This window comes from Leucopleurus acutus (assembly GCF_964270905.1).
Source record: "Leucopleurus acutus genome assembly, chromosome: 9".
Classification (NCBI taxonomy): Eukaryota; Metazoa; Chordata; class Mammalia; order Artiodactyla; family Delphinidae; genus Leucopleurus; species Leucopleurus acutus.
In genome coordinates this window covers 103139845-103162056 of record NC_139144.1, presented here as the reverse complement: position 1 = coordinate 103162056, position 22212 = coordinate 103139845, and the positions used below count along the sequence as shown (strand labels likewise).

Here is a 22212-nt window from a genome sequence, read left to right as displayed (position 1 = left end):
AGCACCAGGGAGACCCCCGGGAGGGGGCGGGGAACGGGTTGGGTCCCACGGGCCGGGCGGCCCCTCGCGGGCTTAGCACGCCCGACAGCACTAACGCGCCGGCCCAGCAAATCTTTTGTCGGGGCGGCGCTGAGCCAGCAGGGCGCCGCCCGCTATATCTGGGGCCCCCGAGGGCCGGTGGGACCGCGCACGAGGCGCACCATGGCGCAGCGCTCAGGGAAGGTGAGTGCCCACTCTAACCTCTTAAGTCCGTCCGCCGCCGCCCAGGGTGACCGCAGGGGCCCAGACACCCGCCCTCATTGCTCTTTGTGCTGAGGATGGGGGCCGGGGACAGGTGCGGCCAACCCGCTTGATGCCCTTTGCATCTGACAACCCCGAGCAGAGTGGGCTAAATTTCTGAACAAAACGGGGTGCCTGGCCCCGGCTGAGGGCCTCTGTGATGTGGGTGGGGAGTTCTTCCACCCAGTGTCTCCAGCACTGGCTCTGCGGCGCCAAGCCCCTGCCCCAGAGCCCGGCGCAGGGACGGTGCCCCAGAGCCCGGCGCAGGGACAGTGCTCAGACCTAAGGGGTGCTGGGGTTGGAGTGGGGATCCTCGACTTGCCCTGCAGCCCTTGGGCCCCGCTTCTTTGCCTGAGGCTGTTCGAACGTGGCTGCTCCTTCCTCAGGATCTGCTCAGGGGCACTTGGGGCAGGTTCTCTGCAAAATGTTGAAATTTGAGGGACCTTCGAATCCTGTGGGTGACCAGTTGTCCTTGAATATCTGGGGGCGGGGGGAGCCCTCCATCACACCTGCCTTGTGCAGGAAGAGTGGCAAGTTTGGATCTCTACCCCCTTCCCTGGCTCCCTGTTCTAGCTAAGCTGAGACTGCCTTTGGTTTCCAGGGGCTACATTCAAGGTTAGTGGGTGAGAGCATTACTGTATCTGTCTGCGGGGGCTGGGTTATGCCTCAGCGACAGCGCCGAGAGCTCACCTCCACTGTGGTCTGCACACCCTCCTCTGTGCTGCAGAGGGACACCTTGATATCAGCAGAGGGAAAGGGAGAGCGAGAAGTGGTGCGTGGTGTTCAAAGCTTCCACGTCCACACACATCCCTTTGGCCAAAGCATCTGGCCTCGCCTAACTCCGAGGGGCCCAGAGGAGCAGTTCTACCATCAGTAGAACAGTACACGTACATCATGACCACAGTTACTGGGCCCCAGGCAGCATTACTTTGCCAGGGCCCTTCTAGGAGCACAATTCTTGAAACCCAAAGAGTTATTGAGAGTTGGAATTTTCGGTTCCTCTGCAGAAAGTGAGTGAGTTTTGGGGTTGGTATGGTTCTTCTGTTTGTTTTTGTTTTGTTTTGTTTTTATTGAAGTACAATTGACTAACAAGACTTTATTAGTTTCAGGTGTATAACATTGTATATTTTTTTATACATTATCAAATTATCACCACAGCAAGTCCAGTTACCATCTGGTTCATGTTTAGTTTGGGAACAGGGACTACCCATCAGTGCTACCTCACCATAGGACACAGTGTCTGAACTGACCGCTGGGTTAGAAAGCTCCAGGTCTGACACATGCATGTCACCCAGAGGAGGGGCCTAGGACACAAAGGGACGGGGTTACATTGAAAAAGCCCTCTTTGGAGCCTTTAATCCCGTGCCAGGCCCTGACTTGGCTCGTTGGATTCAATATCTCCTGTTAAGGGGCCCAGTCTCGGAAACCTGACTTTCTGGAAAGTGAATATTCGGTTATAGGGTTGTAGGTGAAGTGTTTTCTTTTGAAACATTTCGTTGGATGTTATGTTTTAACAATAAACAAAAATTGAGTTTAAAAAATGCAGTGGGAGTTTGAAAAGACCCTGTTTTCAAACGGGCCCCTGGACAAAGGGGAAATCCCTGTCCCTCATATCTTCTGAGATCCGTCTGCTCAACCATGGCCTCCTGGGGTGGGGCGAGCCGGGTGCTGGGTCTGACCTCAACCCGCCATCCAGGCGTTCCCTCACCCAGGCAACAGGCAGTGTTGAGCGCCTACTGCATGCTGCAGGTCGGGGCTCCAGGGCCTGGGAATTGGGGTTCAGTGGTAGATGCTGGGCCACAGGAGAGAAGCCCCTGACTCCTGGGTCCTCTAACCTGGCCTTTCTAGATTACTCTCTACGAGGGCAAGCACTTCACGGGGCGGAAGCTGGAGGTCTTCGGGGACTGTGACAACTTCCAAGACCGAGGCTTTATGAACCGGGTGAACTCTGTCCGTGTGGAGAGTGGGGCCTGGGTCTGCTTCGATCACCCCGACTTCCGGGGCCAGCAGTTCGTCCTGGAGCACGGCGACTACCCCGACTTCTACCTCTGGAACAGACACAACGACCACATGGGCTCCTGTCGGCCTGTTGGAATGGTGAGTGGGCCTGGGCCACTCCACTTGGCCGGGGTGGGGGCGGTTCCTGCTGGAGTGACCCAGGGCCCAGTTAGGCCTGGTTAGACGTGGGATGAGTAATCGGGGGGTGGGGGTGGGGGGAGCAGGGCCCTCCCAGCTTTAGGAACGGATGAGACTGTGAGATCTTTAAGCCCGAGAGATGTCCCCACACAGACCCAGCCACTCCCGTGCGTGGGGACCCAATAGGAAAGCCCCTGGGAGTTTTCATTCCTGCATTTTCAGCCATGTATCAGGAAACCACTTTCAATTTCTGATGCCATAATCTTGCTGAGTTTTCCACTTAAAATGCTTTTGAAAACATGAGAAGTTTGGATCTGCAACCAGATAGGGGAACATTCAGCTAAAGTAAGGCTGATGTGGTCCTGGTGCGTCCGCCCAAGCGGGTCATCTTCTAGTGCTTTTCAGGAGCCTTCAATGGAGTGGCCGACGGAGGAAGCTTAGGTATCACTGGCCAGGCAGCGGGGATGGGGGGGCAGGAGCCAGCAGGTGGCTGCCTTTTCACAGGGCCGCCCAGTACATGGGAGAGCCAGTGAGAGGTGTCACTCCCCCATGGCGAAGTTGCCCTCAGGGTATAGGGTTTCAGACTGGGCATTCCCATTCCTTAGAATTTTTCCATCTTAAAGTCCTAACTGACCTTCTGTGAGCTCCGGAAGCTAGGGTGGGAAATGGCTGGTTCCTGAGACCAGGGGTGTACAACTTATCAGAGAGTCTCGGCCCTGTGACTGCGGGAGGACCCTCTCCTGGACGGACATCTGAGGACCCCCAGGGGAGGGGCCTCCTGTGTGGAAACCCCTCTCTTTTCTACATGGGTTGCAAAACCAGCTGGGTGTTGGCCTCTCAAATTGTAAGAATGCTTTCTTAAGATTTCCACCAGGTCACGGACATTTGGAAAAAAGAATTAACATGGCTGGCCCTGGATCTTGCATAATGCTATTTATATGAAAACTACCCTGGGTATCTTTCGAATGCTGTTCTCGGAAGAGCTGTCCTTGGGGCCAGCTGTGGCGCAGACCCAGCCCCCGCCGGCGCCAGAGCCCGTGGGGAGCTGGCCCACCTCAGTCTTTGGAAATACGGGGAATCTTATGGGGAGATGTATGTCCTCGTCCCAGGGAGCCAGCAGGGATTTCAGCAAATGAGATCCCTGTTATTTGTTTTAGATTTTTGGCTTCGTGTTTTAATAACCGTTCTATTACAGTTTGTAAAATATTATCATTTAAAGGCTGCCAGTGGCCTGTGGCCCAGGAAGGGGTGAAGGGCAGAGGAATGCGGTGGTATGTCTGGGGCAGGAGGAAGCCCAGTGGCCTGGGCCGGTCCGAGGGCGGCCGCTGTCCCAGGAGGTCTGGCCCTCTCTGGACCTTGGGTTCTGCAGTTGAAGAACGAAGCGACTGGACTGGTTCAGGGGCTCTGAATCTTTTTAAACTAATAGACCCCTTTCATCCAACCAAATCTCATACGCAAGAATGAGCGGCAGTTCTGGTCTGAGGGGCGTGCGTTGAGGTCGGGGTACTCACCGGCCCCCCAGCCCAGGAACTCACGGGTGCCCTGGGTGCTGGGTGGGTCCAAGCTCCTGCCCACACGGGCTCCTGTTTATGATGGGAAACGTCACCACTGTTCACCCTCTTTCCTTCCTCCACTTGTTGGGGCCCACAGCATGGGGAGCATTTCCGCCTAGAAATCTTCGAGGGCTGCAACTTCACGGGCCAGTGCCTGGAGTTCAAGGACGACTGTCCCTTCCTTCAGAGTAAGGGCTGGGCCAAGAACTGGGTCAACGCCATCAAGGTGTACGGGGACGGCGCGTGAGTAGAACCCGCGTGGCCGCTGACCACAGTTCCCCGTCTGCTGGGCTGGATCAGACCCCAGCAGGGGGGCAGCCTGTCCCCTGCCCAGAGACCTTTTCCCTCCCCCATCTGTCCCCCTGGCCCAGGAAGGCCATGGTGAGGGGACGCGGGGCCCCAAAGGCCCGCCTCGATGGCAGGAGGGCCCTTTGCAGCCCTAGCCGTTTTCTGTGACTAGGCTGAGCTCATGGACTGCGCTTTGGTTTTCTCGAGCTGGGAGAAGTCTGCTCTGGCAAGGGCGGCCCTGCCCACACGCTCACCCGTTATTTACTCCGAACTGGACCTCTCCTACCACACGCCCCGCCCTGCCACGCCGGCCTCCCGGGGAGCTGATGTCACAGTGGCTCACTTCTGGGGGATGGAGAGCGGCTGGGAGGCTTTTCCCCAGGCCCAGGGGGGCTCGTCCGCCCTAGCCCCAGAGAGCCGTCAGAACCCTGTGCTTCCGTCGACTCCTGCACACCTGGTTCCTTCCACCAGCCAAGGGCATCTGAACGCCCATTGTGCACACCCTTTGTGCCAGTTTCACAGCCCCTGCTCACACCCCATCTGCCCAGCTGAGTGGAGAGCGTTGCCCCATTTTACAGAGGAGCAAGCTGAGGCCCAGAAAGTTACCCCACCCCGCTGGGAGTGGCCCCACTGGGATTGCAGCCAGGCCTTTGGCTTCAAGTCAGACTGTCCCTGATCTAGAGCTGGGTGTCTCCCCAGATCTCAGCCCCATGTCCCAGGAGAAGAGCCCCGAAACGTGCGTCCCAGGAGCCTGGCTCTTCTCCCAGCAGCTACGGGAGCCCTTTGCTGTCTGTGTTTCTGAGGCACGGGATCAGGGTGCAAGCGAGTGGTCATGGGAGGGACTGAAGGAGGACGTGGCCGAGCTGGAGGAAGAACTCCCCACCTTCCCCTGCGAGGTCAGATGTTGGCTGCTGGGCCCTGGGCCCCTGACCCAAAGGCCTTTCAGAAATTCCAGGTTTGCCCTCAGTCAATGGCACCTGGCAATCCGGGGGTAGAATTCCAAAACGACCATTTGCTGGCTAAGTTGTGTCTTGTGAGGCCAGAGTCGTACCTTTGTGTAGAAGGTGTCCTGAGCCCCGAGGCCCAGTCCCCCTCCAGCCACCCCCGGGACTCCAGGGGCTTGTTTAGAGAAAAAGGCAGGAAGGTAGGAGCTAAGATTTGACTGTAGGGACTTCACCCCCCACTTCACCTAAGCGGAGATGGTGCTCAGAGGGGCGAGCACTCCGCCGGGCACTGCCTGCAGTGGGTCCCACGTCTGGACCCCGGCTCTGCTCCGCTCCCCATGGAGCCCTCGTCCTTGGCCTCCTGTGACTTTAACTTGTAAAAAAAAAAAAAAGTAAGCCCTTGGCAAGGAAAAGCTGCCCAGTGGTGCCCCCCAGGGTCCCCTAGTGTGGGCGTGACCTCCTTCGAGGGCTTTCCGGGCATCTGAGGTTGGGGGTGCAAGGTGGGTCTCCCCACACCTCCTACCTGCCAGGAGCCATTTTCTTTGGGTCCCAAGTCGCTCAGGAATGGCCTGTCCCCACAGACCCGTGTCCTGAAGGGCACCTGGAAGAGATATGCCAGCACCTCGAGGCCCACTTCCCAAGGGTGCAGTCCTGGTGCCGACGGCGGACGGCGCGCCCCTCCCTCCCACGGCAGGAAGCAGGGGAGGGTGAGGGGTTCCTGCGGAGGCCTAGCCGGTCCCTTCCTCTTCTTCCTTTTGGGGACGCCCATATGCTCCAGGGCAGCCCAGGACACTGTTGGGGGTCCTTCCCAGCTCCTCCAGGGAGGGAGGGAGGGGCTGACTCCCTTGGAGGTGCCTCAGGCCACGGCCTCAGCATGTGCGGGAGTGTGGGGAGGTCATGGACAGGGTGGGGGATGCGGTGGGCACGGAGAGGCCGGCGGGGCCAGGGGTGGGGAGAGGCCAGACTGGGCCCGGCCTGCCCAGTGCTCCCCACTCACTCCCACTCTCCACCTCTCTCTCATGCCCGACCCCTGACCCTCAGCGGACTGTGCCAGGCTCCGGATGTGGGGTTGGGATGGGGGAGGAGAGGGACGGTGGTGGCAGGTGAGTGGCAGCTGGCCTTGTGCTGGATGGGCTCACAGATTCTGAGGATGTGTCTCCTGGGGAGAAACCTCCTTCAGCACCAGAGTGCTTTGGGGTCCATGGACAAGAACCCTTAGGTCAGAGCACCCCATGGCCTGGGCCAGAAGGGACCCCAGCAGCCAGACCTGGGTGTGTAGCCCCTTTGTCGGGGGCCTGGAGACTGAGGCCTGCTTTGCTTCCCAAGGCCCCCAGCCCCTCTGTGACTGACAGAGAAAAACGCTGTGTTCTATCAGTGGTCAAAGAGAAAGAGGCCAGAGTGAGGTGGAGAGGGCCGCCCTGGACAGAGTGGGTGTGGACCAAGTTGGCTTTGAGGCCCGCCGTGCTCCCTGCCGCCTCCCCCTCGCCCCTCAGCACAGGCTCCAGAGCCCAGCTCAGTGGGGGGGGGGGTCCCCCTGGCCCTCCCAGCTGCCTGCTTGTCTCAGGGACAGTGGAGGGACGGGGCTGCGACAGCCACGCTCCCCACGTGTCCGGAGGCCTCTCCTCAGATCACACCCCCTGCCCTCTGGTCCGCAGGCAGAGATGACTTTCGGGGGGGCCCCATCCCCCCACCGCCCCTTCCAAGAGAGAAACCTTCCCAGTTACCTGCAGCCCCGTAGCCTCTGGTGATGAGCGGCCCTGTTCTCTCCTGCCCTGGCCCAGAGCCCAGCCATAGGTGCTCCTAGACCAGTCCGTGTCCTTGTCGCCAGTCTCTGCTCCCCGGCCTGTTAGCAGCTGCCCTGGAGCTGGGAGCTGCGATGGGGAGGGAAAGGATCCCTCATCCGTGCAGCTGCCTCCCTCACCCCTCACCCCACCGCAGGAACCTGTGGTCTGACTGATGTGAGACTCGCCAGGGCCTGAAGCAGGGCTGGGCGCACGCGTGGACCCAGGAACACATTTGCTGAACGATGGAACGAATGAATAGTAATCAGTTCCCATTCTGTGCCAGGCCCCCTGCCACGTGCTGAGTGCTGTCGGTGCAAACAGCCCTTTTCCGGAGCAGGAAGGAGTGGGGTGTGTGGGCGGGGGAGCGGGAGGATGAGAGTGGACGTGCGTCCTGGAACCACTCCTGGCCCTTGTGATGAACATTCTGGACTGGTCAGTTTCAAATGTCAACTGAGCACCCCTGGGTGCAAAGTGTCTCACCGAGCACTGGCCCGGACACACGGGACAGTGAAAGGACGGGCGGGAGGTGGGCGGAGAAATAAGCCAAGAACGGGGATGGGGTCACGGCGGGAAGGGCTGGCCCGGGGCGGAGGGGCGCGGGGCGGCGGCTGCGGGGAAGGAGGGCACGCGCGGCTGTGGTGCCAGGACAGGAGCGGCCGGGCCCTGCGCTGCTCAGCACCGGGCCCCTGACCTCCGCCGCCCTCTGGCCTAGGTGGGTCCTGTACGAGGAGCCCAACTACCGCGGCCGCATGTACCTGGTGGAGCGGGGCGACTTCCGCAGCTTCTCCGACTGGGAGGCCCAGAGCGCGCGCGTCCAGTCCCTCCGCCGGGTGGCCAACTTCTAACCGCCCGCCCGCCGGTGGCTGCGACCAGGAGCGGCCCGGAGAGAGGGACAGTCCCCCCAGCCCGCCCGGGACTCGGACCGTGGGAAATAAACGTCATAAAAGCCAAGCGCTGAGTGACTCCTCTGCCCTTCGTGACCAAGGGACAGCCGGGCGGGGGGCCCCCAGGCCCTGGGCAAGGGGCTGGCAGGACCCCCCGGCGTGGGAGGGACCGACCAGGAAGGGTAGAGGGGGACGTTGCGAGGCACCCACTGGGGGAGCATTAGGGCTGGAAGGGACCTATAGGTCATGGAGTTCAATCCTGTCACTTCACACGTGAAAAGCCAGCGTCCTACATGGGGAGTCACCACCTCGGGTCCCAGAGCAGCTCCCAGTGGAACCAGGATGGGGCCAGGGTGCTTCCCCTTCCAGGAACCCCACCCACAGGCCAGTTAGGGGAGAAAGGGGCAGCGGGGGAGGCGTGATGGGGGCAGGGCAAGGATGTGATGGGGATGGGGCGGGGCAGGGAACCGAGGGCGTCTGCTGCGAGTTGGGGGCTCCCTCTGGGCTCTAGTCTCCCTGATCAGGGACAGGGGCTGCCAGGCCGCGTGGTCTGGTCCACTCCACAGCCAGGCCTGACCCAGGGGTCCTGAGTCTGCATCTCTGGGGGATCTTGTAGTTTATAGGGGAGGATCTTCTGAAAGGAGTGGCTGGATCCCAGGGACACATCACTCCTTGTATCCTGTAAGGAGAGAGAAACTGGGGGAAGACGAGGGGGAGTTGCTTCCTGAACAGGTGGGCTCTGGGGGGACGGAGGGGTAGGAGACTTAGGAGGAAGCTGAAGGGGTGAAGCTTTCAGGGCTGAAGGGAGCAGAGAGCATCTGCTCACCCGCAGCTGCTTGCAGGGCTGCACCACCCAGGGCCCAGGCTCTCTCCATCCTGAGGGTGAATCCACGGCGCTTCTTTGTGGCCCAGGCCCTCGGCAGGACACTGGGCCCACCTTGCTGGGGTGGGTTTGATAGGGGTCACAGCCCCAGGAGAGAGGGAGGAAGGAGCCTGGCCTGGGAGGTAGTGGGATTTCCGGGAATAAGAGGCCCCCGACGCCTCCCCACCCATACTTCAGTGTCCAGCCTCCTGTCCCCAGTGAGAGAGGGCCTGCTGGATCCTGGGAGTGGCCCAGGTAACTCCGCGCTCCCCACCTACGGCTGCCCACCAGAATCCTGAGCAGCGGCGCTCACCGTCCCAACCAACAACTGAAAACCACCACAGAGCTGATGGAAAGCCGTAGTTTGGAGTAAAAATAGGCCTTTATCTGTCATATATTGCAATTACTTATCCCAATTTATCTTTATCTGTTATCGTATGCTTTACATATACACATTTTCAGTGCTAAGGAAAATGATTTATTGATTTTTCTTGACTTTTCTTTCTATTATTAGGAACCCTTTCCAATTGTATTCAAGTTATTATATGCTTTCCTTTTCTCCACATTTATCACTTGAATCCTTCTGAAACTTGCATCTAACTTGGACTGGCTTATCGTGTAAATGATAGAAGCATAACTGCCACCGCACACCAAGCAGAAAAAAAAGAAAGAAACCACCACAAAACTAACGGCAAACCAGTCAGATCTCTGAGCCCGGAGTACCTCGCCTCGTGTGAGTCGAGAAGAGGGTTTGTTGAAAACCATGCTCCTGTTTTCCCTTTCTCTGCCCGTTTGTTCGGGGATGTGGTGCTTTCCGTGTGACCTCAGCTACACTCGTCCCCACGTGTGGGAGGCCCTGCCCACAGCCATACCCTTGTCCCTGCTCAGCTGCTCTTTCCTGCAACTGTCTGACCCTCAGAGCTCCACATCAGGCCTGGGAGGGGAGGGGCCAGTGGGGAAGGGAGGGGCCAGCGGGTCTGGCTGGCCCCAGGCTTCCAGGATCTCACACCCCTTTCCCCACCCCCCACCCCCCCCCCCCCGTGTTGATGTTGATGATGGAGCTTTTCTTTTATGCTCTGACTTGATGCCAGGCTCTGTACTAGGGGAACCTGTGTAATTTTACTTACTGTGCAATAACACCAAGATGGTGATATGCTTGTTATCACCGCGATGAAGGAGAGCTAGACGCAGACAGGTTAAGCAACTTGCCCAAGGTCACACAACAGTCGGGATTCAAACCAGGTCTCGCTGATACCTTTGCTCCCAGCCACTCCGCTGCACACACATTTGCATATACAGGTGTATTTTATCGATACAATAGTTAAAATAACAGTAGTCCACCCAGTAGCAATCACATACTCAAAAGCATAGTCCCCTGCATCACCTCATTCAAACTCCCCATGGCCCATGAGGAAGGGAATCCAGACGTCCTTACCCTGGTCAGCAGGCATCACGGGGAGAAGCGGGGCCTGGTGTGAACTGGGTGCAAGGTGTATCAGTCAGCACGGGGCTTAGATGATGGAAATGTTTTCTCTCACGGTTCTGGAGGCCAGAAGTCCAAGATGAAGGTGCTGGCAAGTGTGGTTTCTCCTGAGGCCTCTCTCCCTGGCTTGCAGGGGGCCGTCTTCTCCCTGTGTCCTCATGCGGCCTTTCCCCTGTGCGTGTCTGTGTCCTCATCTCTTCTTGTAAGGATACCAGTCATATTGGATTAGAGTCCAACCTGACGACCTCATTTTAACTTAATCACCTCTTGAAAGACCCTGTGTCTCCTAATACAGTCACATTCTGAGGTTCTGAGGGTTAGGACTTCAACATACGAATTTGGGAGGGACACGTTTCAGCCTATAACATGAACCAAATGGTCTCTCCAGGCCTCAGTCTCCTGCTCTGTGAAATGAGTGTGATCGCGTCTGTTGTTCCAACTGTATACAGCTGTAAAGGCCGAACAAGTAACCCTGAGAAGGTGCCGTATGAATACTGGCTCTCAGTAGTAAGTGATGCTCTGGACGTCACCCAGAACGCGGGGGGAGCAGCGTTAAGGGCCAGCTCTGGGTCTCCGCCCCGATCCTGTCTCTGTTACTCACTAGGATGTGTCCTTGGACAAGTCACTGCCCCGTGCCTCAGTTTCCCAAGCTGTACAGTGAAGATAAGCCCCTCCTAGGGAATTAAGGAAGAATCCCCCTGGCTGAGGAGCTCGGTCCAGTCCCCGGTAGCCAGGGGAGGAGCCAGCCTCGCATGCAGCCCTTCCCTCGTTCCAGAGGTTTCTCTAAACTCATCCAGTTCCCCAGCACCTCACTAACTGGTGATTTAGTGCTTCACCAATAGGCTTGTGCTCCCAGGTGACCTCCCCCTCACCCCAGCCCTCTGCTCCGTAATCTGTCAGCAAATCTGCTTTTTGTCTCAAGAAGAAAAACAAGATTCCCAGCAAAGTGCTTGTGGGCAGACTTGTAATTTGTCTGATGTCTGTCCAGGGGGTCGGTGGACCGAGGGCCAGCGCCTTCGAAAGAGACTCACACATGCTTCACATACTTCTGTCTCAACTCTGCGGTTTGGAGAGCCGGGGCGCTCCCAGAGCCATCCTCGTGTCCTCAGCCATCAGTCCTCCCACCCACCGACCGCTCCACGCCCCCTCCACCCGGCCCGCGCCCCCTGCCGACCAGGAACGCGCATGCGCTGTTTATCAGGCCCGTCGGATCACAGGAAAAACATTCCCTTTGAAAACCCCACAGATGTTCCCACAACCTCGCTGCCGCTGCCCCACCCCCACCCCCGTGAGCCCGGGGTCCCCTGCGCCCCTGAGGACCCCCTATGTTCCCTGACACGGCCTCCTGTCTCCACCTCCAGAGACCTACAGATCTGTGTTCCCTCAAGAAACCACAGGGATGGCCTTCCCTGGTGGTGCAGTGGTTGAGAGTCCGCCTGGCAATGCAGGGGACACGGGTTTGAGCCCTGGTCCGGGAAGATCCCACATGCCGCGGAGCAACTAAGCCCGTGCGCCACAACTACTGAGCCTGCGCTCTAGAGCCTGCGAGCCACAACTACTGAGCCCGCACGCCTAGAGCCCGTGCTCTGCAACAAGAGAAGCCACCACAATGAGAACACAATGAGAAGCCCGCACACCTCAACGAAGAGTAGCCCCCGCTCGCTGCAACTAGAGAAAGCCCGCGCGCAGCAACAAAGACCCGATGCAGCCAAAATTAAATAAATAAATAAATTTATTTTAAGGAAAAGAAAGAAACCACAGGGATTTTCAATAAAAACCTGTTGAATGAGAGACCTTAAAAATGTAGCTCCAGAGTTTCCGTTTGGGAAGATGAGAAAGTTCTGGAGATGATGGTGGTGATGGTTGCCCAACGACGGAAGGTGTTTAATGAACTGTGCGCCGGAAAATGGTTCGGATGGTAAATCGTCTGTCCTGTGTATGTCACCACAATAAAGACAAAGTCTGGCTTCTCGTTGCTGGGGGGCTGAGGGCTGTCGAAGAGCCTCCCCAGATTCTGGAGGACAGCGTGGGTTCCACCTGCCCACAACTGACCGTACCTGGGGAATCTCTCACTCGCACCCCTCACCCCCCATCCAGTGCTGTGCGATGGCTGCCGAGGGAATGGAAAGTGCACAAGGGGTCGTTCCTCCCGCAGGGTGGCTCAGAGAGCCGGGGTGAGGACCTGGGCTGAGCCCTGACCTCCTGACCCCCAGTCCCTGCCCAGCCACACAAATGTCGGGGCGAGCCCGATGACACCGAGGGAGTGCCTTGCACTGGGGCCTGTGAGGCCTGGACCTGTAAAATGAGCTCTTTTGTAAATAGGCCCTTGGCTTCCCTGCTGCCGGAGGCTAAGCCCCTCTTTGGAATCAGTGGTTGAAAACATCCCTAAGAGTCCAGCGGACACTGTGCCCTGGCACGGCTCTGCCGGGAGGGGAGGGGGCTGGGCGGCGGCTGCCCTGGACGGGCCTGTGGGTTTGGAGCCAGCCTCGCTGGACGCCGAGACCAGCCCCTCGGTCAGCGTATGTGGCGGGGGCAGGTTGAGCGGTCAGAGGTGAGAACCCCGCTCCTGGCCATGCAGCCCTCAGGACTATGGACCCTGGGTGGGGGGCGGGGGCCAGGTGAGCTATCAGTCGTGTGGCAGGGTCCCACTTCAGCAAGAGGGGGAGGGCATTTGTGATGCTGCAGGCTGCCTGGCTTGGGGACCAAAGTCTGGGGAGTGGACAGGAAGACAAAGCCACCCCGTCTCTCCACGGACCCCAGAGTCCACAACAGCCAGGACAGAGACCCCAGCACTGGGACTGAGAAGGTTGTCTCCTGGGTCCCTTTCCCATCGAGGACTGGGGAGGCTGCCCCTGAGTGCCTGGCCTGGGGAGCAGGGCAGCGTGTCCACTTCACAGCTGGGCCCAGGCCACCCTGGGCCCCGGGGCTCCCGGCTCACGTGGACAGAGAAGCCAGCAGGAATGGGGCGCCCCCCAAACGGGGCGGCTGGTGGAAATCCTTTCCTGGGGCCTGCCAGAGAGGAGCCTCTGAGACGGCAGGGCCCTTCACACAGAGAGGCGTGGGGCTCAAGCGCCACGACACCACGTGGGGGCTGGCTGCCACGGCCAGGAGAGTGTCCACCTTCCTCAACAAATCAGATGGAAAAGGTATATGACGGAATCATTGGACTTTTGAAAAAGAAGAAAAAAGGTGAGGCCATGGTAAGGTTAGCTTCCACAATGCTCTATGTAGCAAGCAAACTCCAGATTCTTTGCTGGAGAGGGACCCCGGACTGGGCCAAAGCAAGCAGGGAAACAAGATCGATTCCATGAGGCCGAGTCCAAGAGATAAACCCATTTCCCCAGAGAAGCACAGAGATTCCTGGGACTCCGGCCAGAAATGAATTTCTTCCCTGGGTCCTCAGGACCCATGCTGATCATCACAAGCTGCGTCCTCAGCAGATCCCTCCCGCAAAGAAAAGAACAAGTTTCTTAGGAATTTTTTGCTAATCACATCCCATAGGGGTAGGCCAGTGGCATCATGCCAAAGTAAACTTTCTGTGGGGGAGAAGATTTTAACATCACTTGTTTACATAGGAACATTCAGCAAATTCTAAGCGAATCTAATCGGGCTGTTGAAGCAGGGCCTGGCCATACTTGGTTATCAGTAAATACTAGTAATGACAACACAGCGAACATTTATTGAGCAACTACTATGCCCAAAACACTGTGCTAAACTATTTTTTACTTATAATGAGGTGGGTATGTGGCTCTTGTCTCTTTTACAGCTAAAGAAGTAGACTTAACAAGGTAGCAGTAACTTGTCCAGAGCTGCACCAGAAGTGGCAACAGCAGCAAAGAGCTCCAGCCGGCCGACTCCAGAGCCCGTACCTAACTCCTGCCATCAACCACAGCAGAGGTTTTCCTAGATTTCAGACCCAGACACGCACATCTTAAAGATATTCTTCTCTTTGTTAAGTAGTGTAGGGTTTTGGTATCTGATTTATCATTTCGTCCATAGGTTATAGAAGATAAGACAGTATCTCAAAACAGAGTGACAGACTGAGAGAACGACCTTATGGTTTCCGGGGGGAAAGGTGGAGGGAAGGGATAGTTAGGGAGTTTGGGATTGACACGTACACACGGCTATCTTTAAAATGGATAACCAACAAGGACCTACTGTAGAGCACAGGGAACTCTGCTCAATGTTATGTGGCAGCCTGGATGGGAGGGGAGAATGGATACATGTGTATGGATGGCCGAGTCCCTTTGCTGTGCACCTGAAACTATCACAACATTGGTAATCGGCTCTACTCCAATATAAAATAAAAAGTTAAAAAAAAAAAAAAAAGACTATCTCGATGCGAGTGAACATGCCTCATGCTCTTGGACTCAGAGACCAGCCACCCTATCACACCACTTAGGGGCCTGGGAAGCTGGGTGGGCGGGGGCTCTTTGGACTGTCATCCGTTGGGAGTGGGGCGATGCATTGAGGTTCCCACAGGGCGGTCCCTGGGAGGCAGGGGCCTTTTTCATCAGCGACCATGGAGAGAAGGGTGTTTGTGTATGAGCAGTGGGCAGCAGTCACAGGGTCCTGCCAGAGGGTCGCCGGCAGGGAGCAACTTGGGTCTACTACAGCTGCTGTGATTCTGCTGAGGCAGCAGTCACAGGGTCCTGCTCCCAAACAGATGAAACTCGAGGTAGGGCAATTAATTCTCTCTCCTTGGAAATGAAATCTGGTACCAAATCACCCCAGGAGAGAGGAGGGCTGGGGCCAAGTAAACTCACAGCCACATCCCAGAGATGCATTCCTCAAGTTCTGGCTGCCGAGACGTTGGCTTTTCCCGAGTTCTTGACCTTCTTTAATCTGGGTGTTCATCTCTCCTTCACTCACTATCCTTCCAACAAATCCCCCTTTCTTGCTTAAACTCCCCAAACCCAGCTTCTTTCGTTTCAGCCAAAGAATGCTGACTGACACCCCTGGTCGACCACCCTTTCTGCTCCCAGCAAAATACAGGCAGGTGTGGAGTTAGGGGTGAGCTGGCCCTGGTCTCCACTCGAAAGAACCCGAAACTCATGTAAATACCCTTTGTAGGATTAGCAACCCCGGTACGAATTACACTTGGCTTCAGAATCCACACAGAGAGCAAGCAAACGCATGGTCTTGAGGGAAGCTAGAAATCGTCTGGAATGAGTGAAAACAGATGTTGCTACAGCAAGCTCCCTGACCTTCCCTCCGAGTCACACACAAACCCACATGCAGACATGCAGACACACACACACATGCAGACATGCAGACACACACACACATGCAGACATGCAGACACACACACACACATGCAGACATGCAGACACACACACACTCTGACCAGGCTGCCACAGTGTGTCAGATGAAGAGCACGGGGGCCCACGTGCAGAAGCTCTGAGGTCTCTGACGGCAAGTGTGTCCGCCCGGAAACTGACTGCCGCCTTGCTTATCTCATCCTCAGAGAAACGCTCTTAGGGCATCACCCACATCTGAATATTCGGGGAAAGGCACTCTTGCCAGATCTGTGCCCAAGATCTCTCTAGGAAAATTCAGCGGGACTGGAGCGAAAGGCAGGACCACGAGCCTTCTATGTGTTAGCACAGAGGGTGGGCCTGCTCCTTCCAAGCCACTGACTCTGTCATTTGGTGGACACGCCCTTAGACTTGGCGATAACAGATATGCAATCTCCACTCACCAGCTGAGCGACTTTGCTTAACCTCGCGAGGCTTCAGTTTCCTCATCAGTAAAATCAGGAAGATGATAATTATCCTGAGAAGTCGTTAGGGAAGCCAAAAGTTACTACCCAACGTGTAGTTGTGCCTGCCTTAGGACTGTCACTCAATTATAGTGGAATAAAATAAAGATTACAAAAGCACAGGAATTTTTGTTTGTTTAGTGCTGTTTGGGGGTGGGGTGGGGAATACGTCAGAAAGTTTCTACCCTTGTAAATCGTCACTTTCCCATTGGCCGGCGAATACAGAGACCTGGTTTTACCTCTTCGTAAGCTGATGCAAGCAGGATGCTGGTGAAGAGTATGAATGATGGGTTAGTTTCAGGTAATTACTTGCAAGGAGTTGGCAAAGTCGGTCTGAAACCATAAACCAAAGATGGCTGCCACCTGCGCGGGGGGGGGGGGGGGGGGGGAATCAGGATGCTTAGGAAAGTCTCTCTGTCTCAAACATTTCTCCTTCTGAGGCTGAAATCTGCAATGTAGGGGGAAGAGCTCCCTTGGCCCCCTTAACAGCAAATGGAAGCCTAGTAATTCCACTTCAAGAATAATTGTGCTATATTTAATTGTTGAGTAATGGGAGGGACCGTGGGCTGGGGCCGGAAAGGGTAGAAGGGATCAGACCAGGACACTGAGGGAAGGAGAGACGGGCCCCCTGGAACAGCAGGAAGGTCCCTGGAGGCCCCCCGGCCAAAAAAATGGAGGCTGAGGCAGCATTAGCTCAGCTAAACTCTTGCCTTGACATCTGGGGGTGTTTCCAGTTTTGACTATTGGAAATAAAGCTGCTATGAAAATTCATGTGCAAGTCTTCACATGGACAGATGCTTTCGCGCTCTTGGCGAAAGAGGAATGGATGAGTCATATGGTAGGTGTATGTTTAACTCTCTAGGAAATTGCCCAACTGTTTTCCGAAGTGGTTGTACTGTTTTATATTCTCATCAGATGTGCAGGCACGCCTCGGAGATGTGGGCTCTGAACCAGATCACTGCAATAAAGTAAATCTAACAATAAAGTGAGTCACATAAATTTTGGGGTTTGCTGGTGCATATAAAAGTTATGTTCACACTATATTGTCGTGTACTGTGTGCAATAGCATTATGTCTAAAAAAAGTACATACCTTAATTTTAAAATATTTTGTTGCTAAAAAATGCTAACCATCATCTGAGCCTTCAGCAAGTCATAGTAACATCAAAGGTCACTGATCACAGATCAGTGTAATAAATATAATAACAATGAAAAAGTCTGAAATATTTCAAGAATTACCAAAATGTGACACAGAGGCACAAAGTGAACAGATGCTGTTGGAAAAATGGTGCCGACAGACTTGCTTGACACAGGGTTGCCACAGACCTTCAGTTTGTAAAAGGCAATATCTGGGAAGTGCAATAGAACGAGGTGAGCCTGTATATGAAAGTTCCAGTCGTTTCGTATTCTTGCCAACAAGAATTCTTGAAATGATCAGACTTGTTCATTTTAATCATTCTAATAGGTGTAGTGGTATCTCATTGTGGTTTTAATTTGAATTTCTCTAATGACTAGTTTATGTTGAGCATCTTTTCATGCGTTCATTGGTTATTTTGTATTCTTCTTTGGAGAAATGTTATTCAAATCCTCTCCTCATTTTTAAATTGGGTTATTTGTGTTTTTATTGTTGAGTTGTACGATTTTTAAAAAATACATTCTGAATACCAAAGCCTTGTCAGAGATATGATTTGCAAATATTTTCTCCCATTCTGTAGACTGATTTTTCACTTTCTTGATAGTGTACTTTGAAGCACAATCGTTTTTTTTTTGGCTGCGTTTGGTCTTCCTTGCTGCGTGCGGGCTTTCTCTAGTTGCGGCAAGCAGGGGCTACTCTTCGTTGCAGCACGCAGGCTTCTCATTGCAGTGGCTTCTCTTGCTGCGGAGCATGGGGTCTAGGTTCATGGACTTCAGTAGTTGTGGCATGTGGGCTCAGTAGCTGTGGCTTGCAGGCTCTAGAGCACAGGGTCAGTAGTTGTGGCACATGGGCTTAGTTGCTCCGTGGCATGTGGGATCTTCCCAGGCCAGGGATTGAACCTGTGTCCCCTGCATTGGCAGGTGGATTCTTAACCACTGAGCCACCAGGGAAGCCCACATTGATTGATTTTTTAATGTTAAACCAACTTTGAATTCCTGGGGTAAATCTCACTTGGTCTTGATGTTTTATGTTTTTTATATAATTGTTGAATTCGATTGCTAAATTTTTGTTTAGAACTTTTGCATCTATGCTCATGATGGATAGTGGCATATAATTTTATTTCTTATAATGTCTTTGATTTTGATATCAGAGTAATACTTGCCTCACAGAATGAACTGAGAAGCATTCCCTCCTCTTCAATTTTCTAGAAGCATTTGTAGAGAATTGGTCTTATTTCTTCCTTAAATATTTGGTACAATTCCCCAGTGAAGCCATCTGGGCCTTAAGTTTTGTTTGTGGAAACCTTTTAACTACAAATTCAGTTTTAAAAATAGATACAGGGCTATCAGATTATATATTCTTCTTGATGAAGCTGTGTCTTTTGTGTTTCTTATGTTTGGGGTTTGGTGAGTTCCTTGGATCTGTGAATTTATAACTTTCATCAAATTTGGAAACTTTCAGCCCTTATTTTTTCATATATTTTTTTCTGTTCCCTCCTTTCTCCCCACTTCTTCAAGGACTCCAATTACTCACATATTAGGCTGAGTGAAGTTGTCCCACAGCTTACTGATACTTTTTCCGTTTTTAAAATTCTTTTTTTCTCTGCTTTTCGTTTTGGATAGTTTCTACTGCTATGGATAAAATATTTTTTTTCTGTTCCCTCCTTTCTCCCCACTTCTTCAAGGACTCCAATTACTCACATATTAGGCTGCGTGAAGTTGTCCCACAGCTTACTGATACTTTTTCCGTTTTTAAAATTCTTTTTTTCTCTGCTTTTCGTTTTGGATAGTTTCTACTGCTAATATTTTATTCTGAAATGCCTCATCTGCTGTTAATTCCATCCAGTGTTGCTGTTGTTTAATATCAGACATTGCTTTCATCTCTAGAAGTTCTGTTGGGACTCCTTGTTTCTACATCACCTTTTGAACACATGGAATACAGTTACAATAACTGTTTTCATGTCCTTGGTGCACTACTCTCGACCCTGTGTGGGGTTGGGCAGTAATCCTTTTCCCACCTTGGGTAGTTTCCTCCTGTGCACGTGTTAATCTGTCTCCAGCTGCATACTGGAGAGGGACCTTCCGTAGGTCTCCAGGGGTCTCCGCTCTCTGGTACTTTATCCAACCAACTCTAGGCACTTTGTTTGTCCTAGTTGTTCAGCTGTTTCTGAAACTCAGGGAGTCCACTGGGCTCCATCCAGCCTCCCCCTTCCTGCTCTGAGGTCTGGAAATTTTCTCAGGGCAGTAAGTTGGCCTCTCATAGGACTCACCTCATTTGTCCCTGTCTCTCAGGAACTGCTGTCCTTTGTTGCCAGATGCCCAGTGTCTTAAAAACCATTTCACATATTTTATGTGTCTGGTTTTTGGTTGTTTCAGGTAGGAAGCAGGAGGGTAAATCCAATCCCTATTACTTCACATTAGCCAGACTTGAAGTCAAAGCTGGTGAATTCTGAAAGCTGTTGAAAAACTGCCTTTCTTTGTCTCGTTAGCCTCTGATATTTCTCCAAAGCTGCCATGAAGAGTCTGTGGGGGAGATAAAATGAAATTTGGAGGGATGGGATGTTTACCAGCTGGCTTTAATACTACAGAATAGCCATGTCTTTACTAACACTGCCCTGGTCAGACACCCAGGAAAGGCCCAGACATTCCAGTGCCGGATGTGGGGTGAGCTTGGAGAGCCATGTGCGTGTTGAGTCTGTGAACCTTCCTCTGGTCCAGTCCCTGAGTGGCAACTCTCTTGTCCAGACAGCCTGACTCCTGACTTTGGGGGCCAGCAGTGAAACAGTGGCCAGTAAAAGAGATTTTCTTGTCATGAGAGGGAGATTTGGTTTTTGAAGCCTTCTTGTTTTTAAAACTTGACTCTTTTTAGAATGGACAGTGACTCCTTGGAGGAGATTGAGAGCATGTCATCCTGGGAATGAGGGGGGTGGGGAGTGGGGAGACCTGAGCCCAGTGGTCCAGCGCATTCTGGTTCAGGACCCTTGCTCAGAGACTAGGGGACTCTCTAATATCTAATGCTGGTCCCATCCTTCTCTGGACCCTGGCAACACTCATAGTGTGGGATGTGTATATACAGGGTGCTAAGGGTATATGGCCATGTATTATTCCCCAAACAATAATTTTAATTCTCTGATAATCGTCTTCCAAACATTAATTATAATAGTAATAATACTGAGGTTTCACAAAGCCCTCTTTTTTCTTCCAATAATACAATATGTTTTGTGTTTGTGTGTGGTAAAATACACATAACAAAGTTTATCATTGTAGCCACTTTAAATTGTACACTTCAGTGACAGTATGTACATTCACAGTGCTGTGCAACTATCACCACTATCTAGTCATACTTTCTTCATCACCCCAAATCAAAACCCAGTACCTGGGACTTCCCTGGTGGGCCAGTGGTTAAGACTCCGCGCTCCCAATGCGGGGCCCAGGTTCGATCCCTGGTCAGGGAACTGGATCCCACATGCAGGCCGCAACTACGAGTTTGCATGCCACAACTAAGGAGCCCGCCTGCCGCAACTAAGACCCAGCGAGGGCTTCCCTGGTGGCGCAGTGGTTGAGAGTCCGCCTGCCGATGCAGGGGACACGGGTTCGTGCCCCGGTCCGGGAAGATCCCACATGCCGCGGAGCGGCTGGGCCCGTGAGCCATGGCCGCTGAGCCTGCGCGTCCGGAGCCTGTGCTCCGCAACGGGAGAGGCCGCAACAGTGAGAGGCCCGCGTACCGCAAAAAAACAAAAAAAGCAAAAAAACCTGCATGCATGAGCTGTCGGGGCAAACTATGGGCAAAAGCTACAAAAGACCAAAAAAACCCACAGACTGCCACTTTTGAAGAGCCCGGAGCAGAAGATGGGAGTCAGGAGCAAAAGCAGGGTACTCTGCATGCCCCCTGCACACAACGCCACCAGAAGGGTGGGTAAAACACCTATGCCACCCCTCCAGCCTGACCCCCAGACCCCTACCCTCACCCCATATAAGGAGCAAGCTCACCCCCACACACAGGGAGCCAGAGAGCAGGGGAGCCTGTTGTGTGTCCCCCCTCCCCCCTGCTGCAGCAGGGGCCCCAACAAAGCCTTGCCTGAATTTCTTGTCTGGCCTCTAGTCAATTTCTGTTGACTGGGGAAGGCCAAGAACCCTGGTCTCGGTATCAGCTCCTCTCTGTGTAAACTCTTCCTATGTCTTCTCACTCTTCACTTCACCTTCACCAAGGGCAGCAGCTCCCAGGCATGCTCATGACTCCCACCCTCGCTGCCTGGCCTCAGCTGTAGGCCACACCTGTATGGCCAGATGCCCATCAGTCTTCACATCTGGACGTTGCAATGGCCCCTTTAAGTACACAGGTCCTGAAATGAACTCATGATCAGCCTGGAGAAGCATCCTCTGAACGGGTGTCATCAGCCACCATCTACCCAGTCTCTCGGCACAGTGGGGACTCCCAGAGTCCCTCCTTCCTCCCAGCAGGCATCTAGCTTCTGAAGAGTCCACCTCTGGAATATCCCTGCCCTTTCTGCCTTCCTCTCTCCTGCTGGATCCCAGCAGCCCCCTCCTGCCTCCTTTCAACCCACCTCCACCAGTCTTTTTCCAAACGTCTCCAAACGTCTAACCCCCCCCCCGCCCCCCCAAACCCTTCAGTGGCCCCCATCGCCTGCGAAGTTAAGTTCCCACTCCTTAAGCAGAGCTGCAAGGTGATTCACAAATTTGGGGAAAGAAAGAATGTGTTTCTCTAGTTTTGACCACTTGGAGAATAAATGGCCCAATGCCCCATGGGACCCCATTATGGGCTTTTCTTTCGGAGTCTGGACATGGTCAACCATTAGAAGGTCCGGTCGTCGTGATGAGGGCTAGCTTTCCAAAGCCACCCTGCTCCCCGCCCCCCAAAACACACAGATACAAATCCGATCTGAGATCGCCTGGCTAGCTTCTCTAAAGAGCCCTGGAGGGTTCGGGGAAATCCTGCTACCTTTAGGACCTGGAGGATCCGAGTAGGGGGGTCACCCCGCTCCCCCCGCCCCCACCCCCACCCCCACCCCCACCCCCCGCCCCCGGCCGCCGAGCCGGCACCGGAACTGCCTGATGGGAACACGCAGACCCGCGCTCCAGGAGGTC

At 54.3% G+C, this 22212-nt stretch overlaps 1 protein-coding gene across 1 annotated transcript; it reads left to right on the top strand.

The window, feature by feature from the left end:
• Window positions 1–201: 201 nt before the first annotated feature.
• On the top strand, window positions 202–7829 carry CRYGN (crystallin gamma N; the record flags this gene model as incomplete). Its single annotated transcript, XM_082846589.1, has 4 exons — window positions 202–222; window positions 2128–2376; window positions 4066–4211; window positions 7697–7829. 4 exons carry the CDS (start codon window positions 202–204, stop codon window positions 7827–7829), a joined length of 549 nt encoding a protein of 182 aa, XP_082702715.1.
• Window positions 7830–22212: the final 14383 nt, after the last annotated feature.